At 37.4% G+C, this 19,956-nt stretch overlaps 2 protein-coding genes across 6 annotated transcripts; both read left to right on the top strand.

Moving 5' to 3' along the window:
• Positions 1-603: 603 nt before the first annotated feature.
• LOC117419453 (GRIP and coiled-coil domain-containing protein 1-like) lies at positions 604-6,014 on the top strand. Of its 4 annotated transcripts, none has more exons than XM_058985831.1 (4): positions 604-732; positions 1,093-1,189; positions 1,391-2,495; positions 2,802-6,014. In XM_058985831.1, the coding sequence occupies exons 3-4, from the start codon at positions 1,434-1,436 to the stop codon at positions 4,116-4,118; spliced, it is 2,379 nt and encodes a 792-aa protein (XP_058841814.1). In that variant the 5' UTR covers positions 604-732; positions 1,093-1,189; positions 1,391-1,433; the 3' UTR covers positions 4,119-6,014. The 4 variants fall into 4 exon arrangements, with proteins under 4 accessions (XP_058841814.1, XP_033888094.3, XP_058841813.1 ...); XM_034032203.3 differs by having other exon boundaries at positions 1,386-2,495; XM_058985830.1 differs by lacking the exon at positions 1,093-1,189.
• A 3,094-nt stretch (positions 6,015-9,108) lies between these two features.
• Positions 9,109-19,918, top strand: LOC117419975 (uncharacterized). 2 transcript variants are annotated; one of them, XM_034033437.3, is made up of 12 exons: positions 9,109-9,379; positions 10,317-10,360; positions 11,538-11,601; positions 12,430-12,567; positions 13,303-13,401; positions 13,828-13,886; positions 15,050-15,157; positions 16,075-16,111; positions 16,281-16,358; positions 17,210-17,363; positions 17,463-17,548; positions 17,971-19,918. In XM_034033437.3, the coding sequence occupies exons 1-12, from the start codon at positions 9,320-9,322 to the stop codon at positions 18,118-18,120; spliced, it is 1,077 nt and encodes a 358-aa protein (XP_033889328.1). In that variant the 5' UTR covers positions 9,109-9,319; the 3' UTR covers positions 18,121-19,918. The 2 variants fall into 2 exon arrangements, with proteins under 2 accessions (XP_033889328.1, XP_033889329.1); XM_034033438.3 differs by lacking the exon at positions 17,463-17,548.
• The last annotated feature ends 38 nt before the right edge of the window (positions 19,919-19,956 follow it).

Genomic DNA, 19,956 nt, shown 5'->3' with positions numbered 1-19,956 from the left:
AGAAAGTAAATGGATAAATAGACTGAACACGATTATGCCAGCGGGACTCAACAGAAAAGAATGAACTCATTAACTTCAATAAATATATAACATTTAAATAAATAAACAAAATTCATTCAAAAGTTGTGCATGCTGATGCGCTGGGGAGGCCAAATCTAGACTGATCCTCAGAGCCAGCATTGCATGATATAATAAAAATATAAGTTTATGTAAAGTAGTGTTAATTGGAATTAATACAGATTCAAAGATAGAAGTAAAAATGATGTCACAATATATAGAACACCATTACATCATGTAAGAATAAATCATGAATTTGAATGTAAACAATAACAAGTAGTTGTCATGCCGTCAAAAACCTATAAATACCTCCAATGTTTGGATTCAAACACAGGCTCCCTTGAGAAAGATATGTACAACATATCGAAACGTTGGGCAGCTGGCTCTTTGAGCTAATATATATATATATATATATATACATATATATATATATATATATATATATATATATATATATATATATATATATATATATATGTGTGTGTGTGTGTGTGTGCGTGTGTGTGTGTCAAAAACAGGCTAACTCATTTGTCAGAAATGTTCGACCTTCTCAACATGGCGCATAATTTGGTTAATTTCTTGGCCGTATAAACCTTTTTAAATAACAACAACGGTAACTTTATTGATTCTTGTGCGTTACATTCTTCCACCAGGAAGTGCAGGTTCCTGGGACACGTAAGCTGTGCCCTGCAACAGGGCTTTAAAATATTCATATTATTACACTGATGTAGGCTAATCATTTTTAAGAAGTTAAAGTTGTAGAAAACAGTGCTAGTCTTTTGATATACGTGTTTAATTTGCGTAGAAAAATACGTAACCAGTTGTCTGAGGCCTGGATACTATAACTGTAAATAAGACAGAATTATCTGTGTTTGAAGAATCATTTTAAATATATTGTAACTTAGTATTTTTCCAAATGTATAACGTTCAGCTGCACTTCTACATTCACATTTAATTTCTTCAGTCTAGTATGTTGATTCGATACTGTTCCTTGTTGTACTGTGCCAGTAATAGTGTTACTTTGTTTTTATTTAGTGAGTCCAAGCAGTACATGTTGGTTTTATCGGACACCGTTTTTTGAACTGCATATGGCACCAATATTGTTTACATGTTAAGATACAGATGTTTGAAGGTACCGTTTTTAAACGTTTTTTTTTTTTTTGTAATGGTTTTATAATTTCAAACGCGAAAGTGTGACTTATACGTGACATTTAACATAAACATAAAACCCAAGTATATATTTTTATCTGATGTGTTTTTTTTTATTCCATTTAATAAAGATATGATAACTGCTCATTTGTTACTCTCTTTCTTGTTGGTTGTTTCAGAGCAGATTGATCCAGGTAAAAGATGACACTTAGCTGAAATAGAAAACCATGGAAAAGTTTGGTATGAACTTTGGTGCTGGGCCAAACAAGAAGGAGCTGTTGGAAACTATAGAAAGTCAGAAAAAGCAACTGGCCCAGTACCAAACACGTTTCAAAGATGTGGTGAGAGCTTACAAAAGCCTTCTGAAGGAAAAAGAGGCTTTGGAGGCAAGTCTTAAAGTTCTCACTGTGTCCCAGGAAGCAGACTTGAACTTACCAAATGAACAACCATTGGGGGGCACAGACACTGGTCGGTGCTCTTCCGACCATGGAGATGACAAATGTTCTGTGCACAGCGAAGACAGCGTTGGCACTGCTGCCAGTGCAGACACTGCCACCAGCGTGGCCAGCAGCAGCACCAAGGGGGAGCTGAACGAAGACGAAAGGGGGCTGGCTGACCAATTGGCTGCTGGGCCATCTTCCCAAAAGTCTGAGGAGAACAATGGGTCTGAAAGCGGCATCAGCTCTAGCAGTGGCGAGCAGCAGGCTGCAGGAGAAGCAGACAGGAGGGTCTTCCAGTTGAAGACTCAGCTTTTGACCTTGACTAACTCTTTGGCGACAGTGACCCAAGAGAAGTCTAGGATGGAGGCTTCCTTCCAAGCGGATAAGAAAATAATGAAGCAAGACTTTGATGATCTCACTAAAAAGTCAGAAGAAGAAATAAGCAAACACGAAGCAGATATCAAAGGTTTGCAAGAGCAGCTGGCAGAGACCAAAGCCCGTGTTATAACCCAGCAGCATGAGCGGGCGCAAGAGCAAGGTGACCATGCCCTGATGCTGCGGGAGTTGCAAAACCTGCTGCAGGAAGAACGGGACTTGAGGCAAGATGCAGAGCTGAGACTGGAAGAGATGAAGGAAGCACTTGTAGAGAAAATGTCAGCAGCTGATCGAGTGGTGGACTGTGAGTCCCAAATGAAGCAGCTTTCCAAGAAGATGGATGAGATGAAGAAAAGTCTGCAGGCTGCGGAGGAAGAAAAGTGCAAGCCTGATCCACGCGTAGGGGAACTGCAGCAGCAAATAGCAGAGTTAAAGGCACATTTTCAGGGGCAACTGCAACAGGAGATGAAAAAGGTATTTTACTCCTGTTTTGTTTCCTTTACACAATAAACTTGATCTAGGAAATATATACAGTATTTCTGTGAAAAACCAACTTTGGGTCACCCAAAGGATGGCACAGCACGTGCTGCACATATTAACTTGAATTCTAGCATGACATGAACTCTGTGTCCAACATAGAAATAATTGACCATGGATTTTACACCTCAGGGCTATTTAAAGTTTCCTTTATCTTTATTTCCTGGCGATTTAACCATTGGATTTAAATGTAGATCACATTTTTTATTTATTGCCTAATATTTCCAATCTGTTTGATCACAGGTAGCACAAGCTCAGGAACAGCTTCAAGAACATTCTCAAATGGAAGAGGGACGTGTCGCCAGCCTGGAAGATAGAATTTCCGAGCTTTCTGAGCTTTTGGGCACGTATGAGAAAGCCAAACAAAAGGACCAGCTAACTATTCAGATGCTCAGAGACCGCATATTGCAGCTTGACATGGAAAACAAGAGTTTGGCTATAACTGTGACCACCAGGACCTCTGTAGATCTTACTGTTGATGAAGCCAATTTGAATGTGAACATGTTGAAAGACAAACTGGAAAAGCTGAAAAAACTGCTGCTATTGGCAGCACAGAAATCCCAGCAGTCTATTGATATTGAAAAAGTCTGTGAGGTGGAGCTTGCGGTAACCAGTGAGCCATCAGATGGGGAAAAGGCTTCCGTTGCTTATTACCAGCAGGAACTAAAGCAGCTGAAGGAAGAGTTTGAGCGATACAAGATGAGGGCACAGGTGGTGCTCAAAAACAAAAACGCTAAAGATGGCAGCATGGCCAAAGAGCTGGAAGAAGCACGTGATCAACTGTCTGAGCTCAAAGAAAAGTACATTTCCCTCCGTCTGTCCTGTGATGAAATGGAAAGCAAGCACAAACAGGAGCTTGAAGTAAGGCAGCAGCACACATTAAACCTAGAGCAAGGTCAAAAGCAAAAGCTGGAAAAGTTAGAAACAGAGTATCGTGAAAGGGCACTTAAACTGGAGGAAGAGCTGCATAAGCAAAGAGACCGGACTCTTGCGCTGTTGGCAGAAAAGGACCAAGAGCTAGAGAGGCTGAGGTCCATGTCTTTTGGTTACAGTTTGACTGGGCATAAAAGCTACAGCGAGAACAATGCAGCAGTGGAGAGGGAAGTAAATAGTGGCAGCAGTGACTGTCCAGATGAGACTCAAGACATCATTGCACAGGCTTTGAAGCTGGCAGGGCCTAACGAACCTAATCTGCTTCTGTATGCTGAGCAGTTAGCTCGGAAGCAGGTGGAGGTCAATGCTTTGAGGAAGCTGAAACACAGACTTGAAGGAGATGTGCGTAAGCTTCAAGATACACTTCTTACTACCGAAGAACGACATAGTGAGGAGATCAGAGTGCTTAAAGATCATATTCAGAAGAGTACTAGAGACCAGAGCCGGGAAGGTGCCAATCTCGAGTACCTGAAGAACATTATCTACAGGTTCTTGACTCTGCAGGACACTCTTGGGCGCCAGCAGACGCTAACTGCCATTCTGACTATTTTACACTTCAGTCCCCAGGAAAAACAGGTTGTGTGGAAATATCAGGCTAACAGCTGGTGGAGTTCTGGAGCAAGATAAAACAGCTCAAAGTTGTGTGTGTGTGTATAGAGCCAGCTTTATATATTATACACACAAAATAATGGAGAAAATGAATCAGTAACTGACAAAGAATTTATTAAAATACAGGAATTATCTGGTGTATACAGTAACTATGCTGCAGTTACATTTTTGTAAAACAGGCTTGACAAGGACTGATATAATTTAGAATCCAGAATATACAGTTCAAATTCACGTTTACCACTTTATGGATTCTCCTCCCCACAAAATGTTGTATTTTTTTTAACTAAATTAAAAAAAAAATCTAATGTGTTGTGTGTAAAGCAGTTCAATGTTTACTTTTGGTATTCAAACCTTTGAAATGGGTGAGCAGTACAAGTGTGCTACTGTGATTCAGTTGTATGGGGATGTTACAACTTATTGAAAATGTTTGTTTTTTTATTCAGTAGCTGTTTTCCAACTCTTTGTTAAATATCATGCAATTTATGAGTCTCTGGGAGAACTGTATATATAAACTCAGACACAGGGTCAGAAGTAACATTCATTGTGAAACAGAAGTGATAGTTCTTAACAGACAATGGAGTCTATTCTAAACGTTTAAATGCAGCCTAGGTTACAACAATTAAACATTTAACAGTGTGGTTTGTGTCTGTAGAAATATGACCAATCTCTGCAGGGTTAATATTTTAATTATTTCAGTGATGGTGTTATTTATCTGCCTTTGCTTAAATCAGTTGGGTAGAGATTTTGGTTACACTTTTAGTGTGCTTTCTGCTTGGATTCATTTTAAATATGCAGACATTTTTAATTATTTTCAGGGTAACAAAACTTGTTATTCAGATGATATTCCTATGCAATCCTATGAAATTGTTTTGAAATTCATATTAATTTATGGCCATTATTATGAAGTGTTGTCAAGATGCTTTATTTTTAGATTGGACAATAAATACATGTTGAAGATAAGTCTGAACACACCAAAAAGCATGTGAAATTATACAATAGCTTAAATTATGTAATTTAAGTTTTATGAAGCATTTTCAAAGAATTTGAGGATGTGCAGTCTTGCAAAAAAAAAAAAAAAAAAAAAAAAAAAACCTTAGTTAATTAATTCTCCTTTAAACTGTGTGATCTTTGGTGAAAGCAGTGATATGTGATTAGATAAAGGAATGATCATTACTTGATTTATCGTCTTCTTTTTTTTTTCAACTTTAGTAGTTACAGATTCCAAGGATTATGTGGGTTGAGATCTTGAGTTATTGTCTTAACATTTGTCACAGTGTTTTAACCACTGGCCATATCAATTTAAACTTTAGATTTGTCGTAGAAACTGCAGTAGGCCGCACCACCCACACTATTATAGCCAGCTCACCCAGGCCTGGTTTAAATACAAAAATAAGGCACCTCCCTAACCATTAATAAATATAGCTATGGCATCACCAAAATCGTATATACTTCAGACCATTATTGCAAGTTTTCAAACTGACGGAAATGTTTTGCTGCATGCACAAATGGCGCTGGTTTGTGTGCATTGGTAAGCCGTGATTTTGATACACAAACAAAGAAATTGTGGACAAGTCCCAGGGTGGAGTTTGGAGTCACTGTTGTAAAGTAAATTTAGAACCATGTTTTTAAGTTATAAGGTTGTATATTAGGGAACAGGTGGAAACCTTGGGTCTTTAAGAATTTAAAATGATTACAGCAAACACTCAATATTGTTATACACGGGATAAAATACCTTTTCTTGTTACTTTATGTAGGCCTAATCATTTGTAATATTAGCCATTACAGTTATCAGACATTTCTAACTGAGAAAACTGAAACGGTACATTTGTTTGGAAAACAAGTATTTATTATATGATGTATGTAATTAACTCTATACCTGTGTTTTTGTAGATAAATGTATATAACTATTCTGAATTCTAGTCTTTCTTTAGACACAGCTTTTCCTTGCTTTGATTAGTGGTTTTGTTAGTATACCTAAAACTCTATTATTTTTTTGTATTATTAATAGATAAAACAGTACTTGGGATTTCTCTTTTAGAATTGTTCATTTGAATTTGCTGCTGAAATATGATTTAAAAAACATTTTGAGTTGTGTGTATACATTCCTAGTACCCTCCTTTAAACACTTTTAATGCAAATTGAGACTGCAAGACATTCTGGGAATACTGTTTCTAAACAATAAAAACATCTGCCAGATGCAGATTTTAAAGAGTTATAAGAATCTTGGGCACTGAAAACGTTAAAGTAATCAACAGTGTACAACATTGTAAGTATTCTAATTTCAAAGGCTATTCTGATTAACAAAAAGCCATTGCTGGAGCGCACTAAAGAGTTGCCTTGAATATCTATTGGTCATCATTATGCTTTGTCATTATCATCAAATAGATAGCACAGCCTAACACATACAGGGCTGTAGGTAGTGCTGGGCGAACAGATTATTTGATTTAAGCTGTCCACAGAAATAAGGTGCTGAGAGTCATTTGTGTTGACTGGGCTAATTTACTATTCAAAGTAAAATCAAGTGAAGAAGCAACGACTTGGATTTGTGGTGCCTGCTGCTTTTCTTCAGTTGTTTGATTTTGAATGGTAAATTGGTGTAATCAACACCAAGGACCCTAACCTGTGGAGCGCTCATGACAGAATAATGTAATGTATTGCTCAGATTCTGGGATTCAATTGGAAATATTTAAAATACCCTGTATCTGTTTTATATGAGCCAAAAAGTTGTTAGTTAACAAATAGATAACTAGTTATGAAATCCTATTGTAAGGATTGGGGACTGCCAAAAGTAGTAAAAAAAATCAGATAGTGAGTTACATTTAACTTTCCGTATTGTAGATGAATGAAAAGGCATTTTAAATAGGTTCACCTTAAGTATTAATGGCACGTGACTAAAAAGACAATTCTGGTCTATATACAGATGGAAGAGACTAGTGACATAGGAGGCGACAACTGCAGAGGATTTATGAATTGTTAGATTGTAATTAAATGCAGGAAGTGAGAAAGCTGTTTTCTTAGTGGCCATACCATGTATAAAACACACAAGGGGTAATGTCTTGGAAACATGTCTGAGACAGTAATATTAACCTGACATACTTCATTAGCAGCAAAACTTCCAGATCCAAAAGGAGGATCTTATTAAAATACTTGCCTGCTGCCTGTGTCTTGAAAATTAAATCAGTCAAACAATTTTCTGTTTTATAATTATCTTTATCTCAGACGGAATAACTGGTATTATAAACTACTGTGTGTGTGATTTTACCTTCTAAAGTTGTCATGCATACAATCATTAACTTGGTCATTATAGCTTGTCCTGAAATCCCCAGTTTGATATTAACTGACAAAATAGAAATCAAAAACTTCCTCAATTAGCAGGTTGTGTTTGGAAAGATGATTTTTCAGTAGTTTTTTTTTTGTTTGTTTGTTTAGTTTTCACACATTATGCCTTTTTGGTAGTCTTCAATAGTCCACTTGTTTATAAAAAAAAAATGTTGAAAGAAATAACATGACAGGGCCTTCTGAGGAGAACCCCTGTAGAAAAAGCTAATAGGAGATGAAATATAAGTGTCTATCCAAACAGTATAGCAATAAAGGATATTGTCTTTTTATTTGCGTTCTTATATACAGTGCTTTGTGATGACTTGTCATGAAAGGTGCTTTATGAAGTAAAGATTATTATTATTATAGAAATGAATTACAATGCCAAGGTCCCTTTGATGGCCACATCACCACCAGACTCCATGTTCTAGTATGATAGTTTATATTCTGAAGTGGCGAGTCTGAATGGTGCTTTAAATCACTTTTTAATAACTTCAAGTTGGTTGCATTTGGAGGCAAGTAATCCATAATGGCACTGGAAAGAAGAAGCATACATTGTGGGTAGGTGTTGAGCTGGCTTTGGACTGTATTAACTGTTTCGCCTGACAAGCACAATTGGGAACTGGCAGCGGCAGAGCAGTTTTACTGCAGCTCGATAGACAAACAATGGATTCACAAGAATGTGACGCATGTGACATCGAACCGACTGGATGTGCTCTAACTGGGACATTAGAAGGGTGTGCAGTCCTAGGACCACAAAAGGGGTAAAACAGGAAAACCTTCTCCTACATGTGAAAATGACACACAATGCAATATAGATGACCACATTACATATGACTAAACTTTGTTACGTTATCAGAGAGCACTTGCTCTGATTATGTCTTGAATATCATAAAATTGGTAATGTTTTACATAGTCTCGCTCATGTCATTTGTTATGATAATTACGCATATTACCACTTCAGGATCACAGGGTCCACTCATGGTTTTATGCTTTTAGAACTGAAACCGTTTCAGTGTACCATATCCACAGCATAAAACAAGTGGTTGCATAACTGTGTTGGGTTGCATTACTGGACCTCCTTATTTTGAACAGCCATACACATCTTCGTTATTATTATTCACAAAAGTCTGTTTTGATATATCAAAAACCATTAATCAAATCAAATCAAATCAAGACACCCTTTGAATAGGCCCGGAATCACATGATGTGGTGATGATTTTCAGCTCTGCTGGCCCCACCCTCCTTTTTCTCTGGGGCTTGCAGTTCTGGTAAGGTCAACAGGTCATGTGATTTTCTTTGGTATCTGGATATGCACAAAAGGAGCACAGAGCACAGATAAAGTGGATTCTGATGCAGAGCCAAATAATAAAACCCCAATATTGGATCAACAGAACTCAGGGTAAAGATAAACCTAAGTAACAATATGTACTAAAGTGAATGCAGTCATACCTGTGTGTCATGTTGAGAATATTAATAAAGGCTATCTGTTATTAGAATATGCAGTAGCCTACATTATTTATTGAAAGGTTCAGTAAGTCAATCCTCATATTGTGATTCTGTTCCGTTTGTAAACGTGTTTCCCCCTAATGTATCCAGGTACTTGGCTGAGAGGCGGGCATTCAAATCAGTGATCATATGACCACTAATCCTTGACTCCTTTCACTTATTAAATATCAGATAGGAGCATTTGCATGTGATGTAGTTCAGTGCTGGCATCTGTCCAAGGAGGAGGTGTTAAAAAATTAAATAAATAAATAACAGGGAAGAAAAGGAACGTTCAAACTTTTACTGGCTCTCTCTGTGATTGCGTGGGAATACCGAGGATTAGCTGTTCGGTTAGGCAGAAGAGTTTTCTTAGATTTTTTTTTTTACGCTGTTGTTTGATTTTATGTTTTGCCATGATTTACCAGCATTTAGGTGTTTCCTTTGATAATAGGACAGTAATATCAGATAAAAAGGTAAAACCACTTTACTGTGATTCTACGCAATTAAGGAAGTATGTATTGTACAGTCTTAAGATTTTGAAGAGACAAAACAAGAATAATTTGATTAATTTGTTTAATTTAGCATGTAATCCAGGAATACAAATTTTACTGTAATCCAATTAGCCCTTGATAGACAAGAATTGCAAATCTATGTCAGCTTTATACCAAAAATATTTAAATGTGTGTCATACCACTCAACATTGAGTTTTCAAAATACGCGAGCTTTTGGGAACTGAAATCTCATACCTGTCAAGGTTTGAAAATACAGAATCGTGAGCGTGTGTGTGTCGGGAGAGGTGGGGGAGCAATCTGTGATACCTTTTTTACTGTTTGCCCTGTAGACGGGGGGGGGGGGGGGGGGGGGGGCTGATCCAGGTTTACTTCAGGTGCGTGGCTAAGTATGTGAACTTGCCTGCAGCACTCCCCTGGGTCCTAAACCCTGCTAAGTACAGACGGGGATTTCAGTAATCACGTAATCACACACCGGCATTGAATGTTGTAGACATTAAAGGTTTGCTGTCATAATGGGGTTTAACAATAGAATATGAAAGAAAATCAGTCCCGGGAGATGTCTGGGTGAAAGATCCAAAATACGGGAGACTTCTGGTGAATAGTTGACTGGTCTGCTATGTTTATAACAGGCCACCTGTCTCTCTCAGTATCAGGAGTTTATAACAAAACCGATTACTAGGTTATAAATGCAATCAGTTATGTACCCTGATAAGCCATGTCTGAATCAGTACATAAATAAGAAATTAACTCCTGATTTATTGCTTACAATTATTTTATGTTCCTTCACACCTGCTTTTAGACCTGGAGCATAAACTGCATATCCCGTATGTATATTTTTCACATTTGGGTCAAACGAGGCTGTACGAAATCCCAGAAATGCATGTTCTTTAACTTTCAGATGCACATCTTGGCGATTGTCTACATATCCTCTTTATCGCTAAGGTAAGCTATTGTTCTGAACCTTTCTGTTATTCTTCACAGAACAGCATGTAACAAAGGGAATTATAGAGCAGATTTTAATAAATATAACACCCCTTTCAGTTATCTTTAGACAGATCAATGGGGTGCCCATTAAAGCCGACACTGCAATTAGGTCTTGGCATATTGAGAAATCTGTATATGATGCAGTTTCTTGAAGATCTATTCCAACAGATTTATAGCGCATATCAGCGTTGTCCAAATGTTTAAACTGAAGACTTTATATTATGTAGCCTACTATAGTTACGTACTAGTTTATTCATATTATTACAAGGTCCCATTTTATTGTTCTGAATTTTTTTTAGTGCTTGACTTGGTTTATTTATAACATGCAAATATTTCAAATACGGAGTAAACTGCGACATCCGGGCACGTTTGCTGTAGGTTACATAGTCTGATTCCAGTTAGACAATTGCACTTTAGCGCATGCAGTGAGCTACTGAGAAGCAGCATCAGCCTCTATTCTATACCGTTATCTTATCTATGAAATATCTGCAACTCCAAATTGCAGTATAAAATGCAAACCAAGAATCAAAAGATCTTAAACAGAAAAAACTTGGAACCAGTGATAAGAAAACAGATTTAAAAACCTGTAGAGCTTTATTACACCCCACAGGGGATGAATGTCTGGCAATGGGTATAGTGGAGGCAGTCGTGTCTGTATGTCATGTGTGGTACCCATTACGTTTTCCCATATCTGGAAACCTGCTATTGGGATCAAGCCGTCTGTATATCCGCCCGTCTGCCTGTCACACTTCCATTTTTACACGTGTCTTGGGAACATAAGAAGTTATTCCACTTATTATAAATGAGTCGTATTATGTGACTAGTGATAATGTGTTTGACCCATATTTCTCTTTATCTTAAGCCATTGGCAGTCGTTCTATGTAGACATTTTTGCTGATGAAATCTAATTCACTCATAAAATAAAATAAATCAGGATTTGAATGAGTTTAAGTAGGAGGAAACTAACCTACCTTTTCTTTATTTCTATAATATTATTTTTAAAATGCAGAAAAAAATGTCTATGGATATTTAAATATACATGGACCATGTAATAGTTTGCTTCTTTTTCATCTGCTTATTTCTCCCTGTAATCCATGTTAACACGCACGTATTTCCCTTTTGATTTCATTTACAGCTTGATAGGAAGTGGTTCTGTAATTGTTGTTTCTGTGATCAAGAAGAGATATCTTGATGAACAGGTAGGCTGTTAAACGTGAAAAAGCTGTAGAAGATGATAGTGTGTAACAGATGATTGTGTAACAATCATATTTCAGTCATTGCTGTGTCACATGACCCCCCTGTGTTTTTGTATGTACTCTGTGGCTAAGCTCATGGTAAAATGTGGAATGGATCACACAGCTGTGCAATCTGACTCTTGTTTATATTGGCTATGTTTACAACAACTTTTGCCACCCAGAATATATTGTGGTTTTACTAGAGTTTTTATGTCAATGATCATACTATACTTTTCTAGATTTTGGAAATGTGTCCCCGAAGCGTGGATCGGCCAGTGCCAGCTTGGTACGATTTATATCGTTCCATGGGTCACAATGTGTCAAACTCAAGGAATAAATTGAAGAATCATCATCTTACTGAGACAGAAATACACTTCTCCTGTTATCCCATTGCAAATGATCCCATTGAGTTTTTTTGTTGTTGTTCAAAACTGCATTACATTACAGTAAAATATCACAGTCTGCAAAACACAATGTGCTACACTGTATATCCTTATGTATAATTTAATGACCAGGGCACTGAATATCCTTATGTATATCCTTATGTATAATTTAATGACCAGGGAACGTACTAACAGAGTCCACTTTCCAGTCAATACTCATCTTATCACATGCTGTGTCGTCCTGCTTTGTGAATCCTCCGGTACAGGTAAAGTTATCCTCTGAGAGCAAGTCGAAACATTCTTTTTACCCAGCGTTGTCCACGAGATACATTTGATACTGTATATTAACTACATGCAGACAGAGATTGATAGCTATGAAGAAGAGTGACCTCAGGCTTTATTTCTGCAGGCCCGACCCCTGTTCCAGCTGGCTTTGGCTGACTTCTTGGCAGCTGCAGCCCTGCTTGCTACAAGTACAATTGAAATACTGCCAGCTAAACTCCTTGCATTATGCAGGTTTTGCCCATATGGAGTGGCACTGGCAATGGTGAGTACAGAATAAAAAGTAAGAAGAGAAAACATGTTTGGCTCATCTGAAAAAAAGATGGAGTCAATGGACTGTGGAACTGAAACCTAACTTATTTATGTAAATGACCTAGCACTGCATTGTTATAATGGGCCAGAGTGTGTCTGGTGAAAATGTGTGTATTTTGGAATTCACAATACGATAGTTAAGTTAGTGGGGTTGCAGATCACAATAAACAGGGCTTGGGGGCTGGATGAATGGGGTGTTTTAGATCCCTGTGTTTCTATAAAATATGTATCCCATAATAAACGATATTGCTAATACTTTTAAAAGAATTGATTGGATATTACACAATAGCAGGTCTTTTTTTGTATTTACCAGAGTAGATTGATTTGTATCAATGACAAAGGAAGAGCCCCCTGGTGGCGAGTGTTGAAATGGTTACTGGATTGATCTGCAGTGAGAAGTTGTGCATGCCATGTGTGGCTACACCTGCTAGTTTAATGACCAGTGATTCCAGGTTTTGTGTAATTCACCTTTGCATGGTGTGAGTCCATGTCCCATAGCAGCTGGTCTTTGCATCAGTGAAATGTGTATAGAGAATCTGCCTTGTGAAGTAAAACTTGCTGTTCAGTTTTGTCCAGAAACAAATGCAGTTCAGCTGAATCCATTTTTTTTCTCCAGAGCAGATGTCTACAGTTCGTGTCACTGTGTAAGGTTTGACAGTATTATAAAACTACATTTTTTTTTCTACAGTCCTTTTACTGTACCGTATTCCTGCTATTTATGGTCTACGCTTACGAAGCCAAACAAGCAGTTCAAGGGTGGAGGGAAGCATCAGACCCAGACTCGCAGGTAAGATGGCCTGGTAGGACACAGAGGCAAGGCACTTGCTCAGATGTTACACTTGTGCTTTTTTATTATTGCTGTGCAAAAGTATTTTCTGCTGTACTGTCCCAAATGATTTCATTGCTCGATTTCTTGTCAAACTTTATTGAGGATACTTTTTTTTTCCAGCTGTGGAATCCTGTTTAACAACTGTATAGGAATGTAGCACGCTAGGTGCACTTTGGATCAATCCAGTGCTGTCAAGTAATTTACAACAAGCTCACTTAGTGGCATCAGTTAAAAGAATCTCTTATTTAAAAAAATATACATTACTTCTTACATATTGTTGTGGATATCTCATGTTTACCTTTTTACTGATCCTTTTAAAGGAAAACAGCAGTCAGAAATGAGTTAATAAGATAGGAAGAGTTATGTTTTTCTTTCTTTATCCAGCAAGAAAGTCATTGCAGAAGGAAAAAGAAGACTCTTTATTTATTATATTTTCTTGCATGGTAAGTTGTTATATACAGTCAGCACTCGAATATCCGCTACCCAGATACACACGTTTTACCGCCCTTGTATTAAGAATAAAATCAATCCCCATTATATTTATGTAACAAATTAATGCACTTGCCCGTCACACGCGATTTCCGACTCTGTCACCAGTTTTCTGATACAAAGCCCATCTCTTCAATGTTACAATGTACTTGTTTATCCGTCAGTCTGCATTTTTTTTTTCAAGCATGCAGTTACACAGCGCTTCCTCCAATTTCACATGACAAAAATGCAGCAAAAACAAAGCAAACGAGACAAGCTATGGTAATGTAAAAGTTAATCATTAAACAGTTTTAGATACTGTGATGAATTTTTTTTTTAAATCTGTGATCTTTAGTTGCTTTTGTGTATTTTCATTTACAAGTGAACTGTGACATTAGGGCCTTATCAAGTGCTATATTCTGCAGTTTTGAATACTGACTTTGGATACTGTATTAATTCTGGAATTATCTTTTTTTTTTAAATCTTTTGCTAAATTGCATTGCCTTTTACGTTTTACGCAGTTCTGTGCGTGGGTAACATTTTGATTTAATTTTGCTGTTAGGTCGTTAACAGGGAATTTTACATACTGCTACAATACGTACCGGATTTAAAAGTATGTACTGTATTACAGTTCACGTGTCCACCGTCGTCTCTTTTGGCAAGTGATATTTTCAGAATCATATCGTTCTGAATTAAAATATTTCATCTGTTGAAAATATAGTATTGTAGCAACAAAACCAACTACAGTACATCTAAATGGAAGCCTTACCTATGTTAAAACACAGTCCTTTCAGCTATGCATTTTTGACATTGTATCTTTTATGTGTTCCCTGAAAAAACCTACAAGGTTTGGAACGGGCCAAAATGAAATAATCAGATATGCGTCACACTCGTTTAACCATCACAATTTTCTAGGGTCGGATATGTGAGTGCTGACTGTAGTACATTTTTGGATCTTTTTGGATTTTCTAATAATAATCTTTTACAAAAGTAAAGTGTGTATATACTTTTTCTAGGAATTTGTATGTTTTTTAAATTGCCATTATTTTGTTCAGTATTGCTTTAGCTTCATGCTGTAGACGGATTGCCCTCCATTTAGTTTTAAACTGCAGGGTTTGTACTTTTGTACTTTTAACAGGTCTCTTCCAGCGCTGGGCTTTCTCACTAAAGTGATTACCATTCTGAATTCTGCAACCGAAATCATCCCAGGCAACCTGAATGTTACTAACTGTTTCTATTGCTCCAGGTAATTAGGCCTTGGTTTTCTACAAAGACAGGACCAGAGTTCCTTTTTTTTTTTTTTTTTTTTTTAATAATTTAGTCGTTGCCAATTCGTTTTTTTCTCCCCAATTTGAAATGCCCAATTATTTTTAGGCTCAGCTCACCGCTACCACCCCTGCGCCGACTCGGGAGGGGCGAAGATGAACACATGCTGTCCTTTGAAGCGTGTGCCGTCAGCCGCCCGCTTCTTTACATTCTGTAGACTCACCGTGCAGCCGCCTCAGAGCTACAGCGTCGGAGGACAACGCAGCTCTGGGCAGCTTACAGGCAAACCCGCAGGCGCCCGGCCAGACTACAGGGGTCGCTGGTGCGCGGTGAGCCGAGGACACCCTGGCCGACCTGACCCGACCTGACCCTCCCTCCCCCCGGGCGATGCTCGGCCAATTGAGCGCCGCCCCCTGGGAGCTCCCGTCCACGGTCGGCTGTGGAATAGCCTGGATTCGAACTCGCAACATCCAGGCTATAGAGCGCATCCGGCACTCTAGCGAGTGCTTTTACTGGATGCGCCACTCGGGAGCCCCTAGAACCAGATTTCTAAAGCATGTTCTCCAGTTCTTCCCATTGGCTGATGGATGGTTTACATCCTACTGCTCACTTACGTCATGGTTTGTTTCTTTCAAGGTCTTGAATGTACCTTATACACTAACTCAGGCTCTTATCTTCTCTTACCTCAGGTTACTAAATCATCCTTTAGTAACATGAAAAAAGACATTTTAGGTCAGGTCAACTGTGATTTTTCGTTCCTACACTCCAAATCTATGGAGCTCCTTGCCCTTCCTAGCTTATAAGCCACTTTAAAATAAATGTATGTGTTTATATAAATATCATTATTGGATACTGAAACCATAAATCCACAAATAATTCTGTAATTTTTCTTTACAGTTGTATTTTGGTACTAATTCACAATGATGTCTGCGGGGTGAGTTTTTTTGTGTGTCTGTCTGTGTGTGACCAAGCTAACCTGTGAAAGTTTTAGACTGTAAACAAAGGAAGCCATACTGTATTTTCAAACTTTTTTTTTGCGGGGCAACCTGCTGTGTGCACTTAAAATGTCCTGCAGCTTGATAAGAACATTTCCATTTTTACAGCCTCAAGAAACATGGAAAGAAACCCTAATGAAAATCTTGTTCTTCTTATATGTACTGGTAGTGTTGACCTCCTGCACAGTAAGTCATTGTGTTTTAACGGGATGCTAGGTCACTGGAATATTACAATAAAAAAATAAATAAAAAAAACTATAGACCTGCGACAGCAGAGTTTAGGATTTATTTTACATTTCTTTGTAAAAAATAAATCATCGAGATACCATCATGCAATGATACATACTGTAGATTAAACTAAATTACACTTTTTATTGGAAACATACATGATAACAGCAACATGCTTTTTTCCTTGCCGGTTTTGTTTTGTTAAATTAGTTTGGTTCCTATTGCTAGGGTGCAGTGGTTATGGTTTTGCTAGTTATTGTTATTATTATTATTATTATTATTATTATTATTATTATTATTATTATTATTATTATAGTAACTGCTTTAAACACATGATAATTATTTGCTTTAAAAGTAAGCAAACATAAACGAGATTAATTAGGCTACAATACACCGTGTTACAATGCGATTTGCTATAAGCCATCTCCACGTAAAGCTTTAAAAAAAAATACAAAACAAAACAGTAAATGTACAGTAACCTGCAACTGATGGCTTCTTTCTTAACTCTGTAAGTCCCTGCCTCCCTGCTTCTGCTTTCTTAATATCTCTGTCAGTGTACTTTGTGCTCTTTCTTGATATTGCCACCAAAAGGCTGATTGCTATAACGCTTTCTTTCTGTTTCGCGGACGCTACACTTGCTGCCAGTACCATTACTCTCGTAGCCTAACTGTAATATATTTAGCAAGGCGGTTAATTGATCAGGGCGGTTATGCGACGTTTCACTGTATTTCACACTTTAGAAACATCCATTTTACATTTTGCTTAACATGACAGTAACATAGCATGACACATTGTGTTCCCTCCTCCAGGTTGTGTACTGTAAAGTGAGGCAGTGGTGCCGGAGACAGCAGGAGGAGCGTTTACTCCTTGTCGAAGGAGACGGGTTTAACAGTAGAAATATCCGCGGCATTTACGTGACTGCTCGATGCATCTTGCTTGTATTTTTAATCTGCTGGACACCAGGTTTGTGTCATTTCTTGAAATTTTAAAATGAACTAATTGTTAGATTTCCTGTGTCATTTGCTGTGATTAAAGCATCCTGACTTTTTTTTTTTTCAATAGCTTTTGTACTTGTCTTACTGGGCTTGTTATTACAAGATGTTAGTCCACAAAACCTGCACTTCCTTTATATTTTACAGGTTTTACAGGTAAGAGTAATCCTTTTTTTCTTAACACAGTGACCCCATAATCATAGAGAAGAACATAAGAACATAAGAAAATTTACAAACGAGAGGAGGCCATTCGGCCCATCCCAGAATCTCATCAAGCAGCATCTTGAAGGATCCCAGGGTGTCAGCTTCAACAGCATAACTGGGGAGCTGGTTCCAGACCCTCACAATTCTCTGTGTAAAAAAGTGCCTCCTATTTTCTGTTTTGAGTGCCCCTTTATCTAATCTCCATTTGTGACCCCTGATAGGATTTAAGGAATATGCAATATGCAAATCCGGCATTTATTTATTTATTTATTTATTTATTTATTTATTTATTTATTTATTTATTTAAATGTCAAATACTCCTCTGTAATGTTTTTTTTTTTTTTTTTAATTGATTTATTTATTTTCTGTTGCAGGCATCCACAATGCCGCTTCAGGGCTTTCTGGACAGTATAGCCTATGGATGGTTCCGGCGTAATTTCCGTGAAGTTGCGCTGGGAGAGAGAGTAGCACTGCTGGCATATGTGCATTCTAGAGCTTTCTATGATGAATCACTTACCACTTAATACATTGAAACAAGTAAAACACAATTGATAATTCCGGCTTGCCACCATTCCCTTCCTCCAGAAAAGTTTAAAGGTGAAACCGTGTGCAGCACAATTATGCATTTATTATTGTTGTGTTTTCCTTGTAAGCTTCTTTGTTGTTGATTTTAAATATAAAAGCTACAGCTTTTGTTTGTTTGTAAATGTTTTTATGCCTTTGTTTTGGTGTTCTCTGACAGCACTGTTAGAGTGCAGTACACAAGGACAACACAATAACTCCACAACATGAAAGGCTGCAGTAATGTCTAGGTTACAGTGTGCATTAAAGTATTAACCCTTTGCTGCCCAGTGTCCAATATATTTGACATTGAGAGAATAGGCATTAAATAGGTATGGGAACATACCCAGGGCAGTACAGGGTTAAAATACAACAAGCAAAGAACAAAACAAAACAAAAAAAAATCACAATGAAAAGAGCCAGTGAATAAGAAATAAGGAAACGGTTGCCTTGTATCACTTATAAAAGCATAACAAAGTGTAATAAAACATAGTAAATGCATGGTAAAGCCCATGATAAACTATGGTAAAGGCACAGCATAACCGTGGAGAAAACTGCAAAATTACCATGCAATCTTTAGTGGCTATCACTCCTTTAATCTGTTTTGACATTTATAATAACACACAATGATATAACTATCATTAACCTTTTTATTATTATTATGAACAAAGTCAAATTGTGAAGCAGGCATATGGTATAAATAGCCACTGAGGACTGTAATCTACACTACATCAAAATGAGTATCCTCATGTAATGACTGTTTAGTTGTGCCTACAAAAAAAGGCAATGTGGAAAAAGAAATAAAAACAAACCCTGATGAGCACTTAATGCAGCATGACTTAGATTCATTTGGCTTTGCAGTTCTTAACTACAGTAAACGCCTAGCACACCAGGGGGCTTTGAAGATACACTTAATTGCCAACTGAATAGCTGGGATATTTGATGTGCTCTATTTGTTTTTCTTTGAAATAAAGTCTAATGAAAGCCGTGAGACAAGCACTGTCACGACATACTGTGAAATATTACACAATGTGAAATATAATAATAATAATAATAATAATAGTTTCATAATGTAAACCCATTCAGCTGGTAAAATTCACAGCACAGGGAATGCTCTTTATCTGAGTAATTCAAACCGAGGGGCTGTATTTTTGTATTTTAAAACTGGGGGGGGTTTTTTCCCCTACAATGGCTATTTGAATGTAAAATGATGTCACAATTGCACTGCAAGAATGCAATGTAATACCAAGTTATGTATTGTGTGCACTGTATTTAACTTTGTTTTCCAACTGCACTGGCCCTAACATGCCTTTGGTGTAAAACCTGAATGACACGGCTGTTTTTTTTGTGGCTGTTTAGGTGCCGTTTACTGCATTCAGTGCTTTTAAATTCAAGGACAATCAGCAGCTTGCGACAGCACGTAAATCCTGATATGAGCACCCCCTGCCCTCGAGTACTGGCTCTCAAGCACATTGATGTGGATTTACATCCACAGGAAGATTTAAAAGGTGAAAGACTAGGCGTGACACCTAACCGCACACAAGCCATACTCTTTTGTTTGCCATTTAAGCAGAAAGTAGCAGTAACTGTTCCCACATGTGAAGGGTTCATGGATTACTTTCAATATTAACATCATGTAAAATAAAAGGCAATAAACTTGACACCTTGTATACTAAAAAGTGAAGTCGTTTTAAATATCAGAAAATAAATAAATGTCAAACTTAACAGCAGGATTATATGAACTATAAAACAATTAAAGATGACTGTAAATCCTACACCTACAAATACCAGGTGCTTTT

This window comes from Acipenser ruthenus, chromosome 14 (genome assembly GCF_902713425.1).
Source record: "Acipenser ruthenus chromosome 14, fAciRut3.2 maternal haplotype, whole genome shotgun sequence".
Classification (NCBI taxonomy): Eukaryota; Metazoa; Chordata; class Actinopteri; order Acipenseriformes; family Acipenseridae; genus Acipenser; species Acipenser ruthenus.
This window is presented reverse-complemented; position numbering and strand designations above follow the sequence as displayed.

What these genes read in the sequence shown, in the direction of transcription:
- LOC117419975 (XM_034033437.3), top strand. Translation starts at nt 9,320, where the DNA reads ATGATTTACCAGCATTTAGGTGTTTCCTTTGATAATAGGACAGTAATA. An exon ending in CAGTAATATCAGATAAAAAG is followed by an intron (nt 9,380 to 10,316) that starts GTAAAACCACTT and finishes TTTAACTTTCAG; the next exon opens with ATGCACATCTTGGCGATTGT. An exon ending in TTATTATATTTTCTTGCATG is followed by an intron (nt 13,887 to 15,049) that starts GTAAGTTGTTAT and finishes TACTTTTAACAG; the next exon opens with GTCTCTTCCAGCGCTGGGCT.
- LOC117419453 (XM_058985830.1), top strand. Translation starts at nt 1,434, where the DNA reads ATGGAAAAGTTTGGTATGAACTTTGGTGCTGGGCCAAACAAGAAGGAG. An exon ending in TGCAACAGGAGATGAAAAAG is followed by an intron (nt 2,496 to 2,801) that starts GTATTTTACTCC and finishes GTTTGATCACAG; the next exon opens with GTAGCACAAGCTCAGGAACA.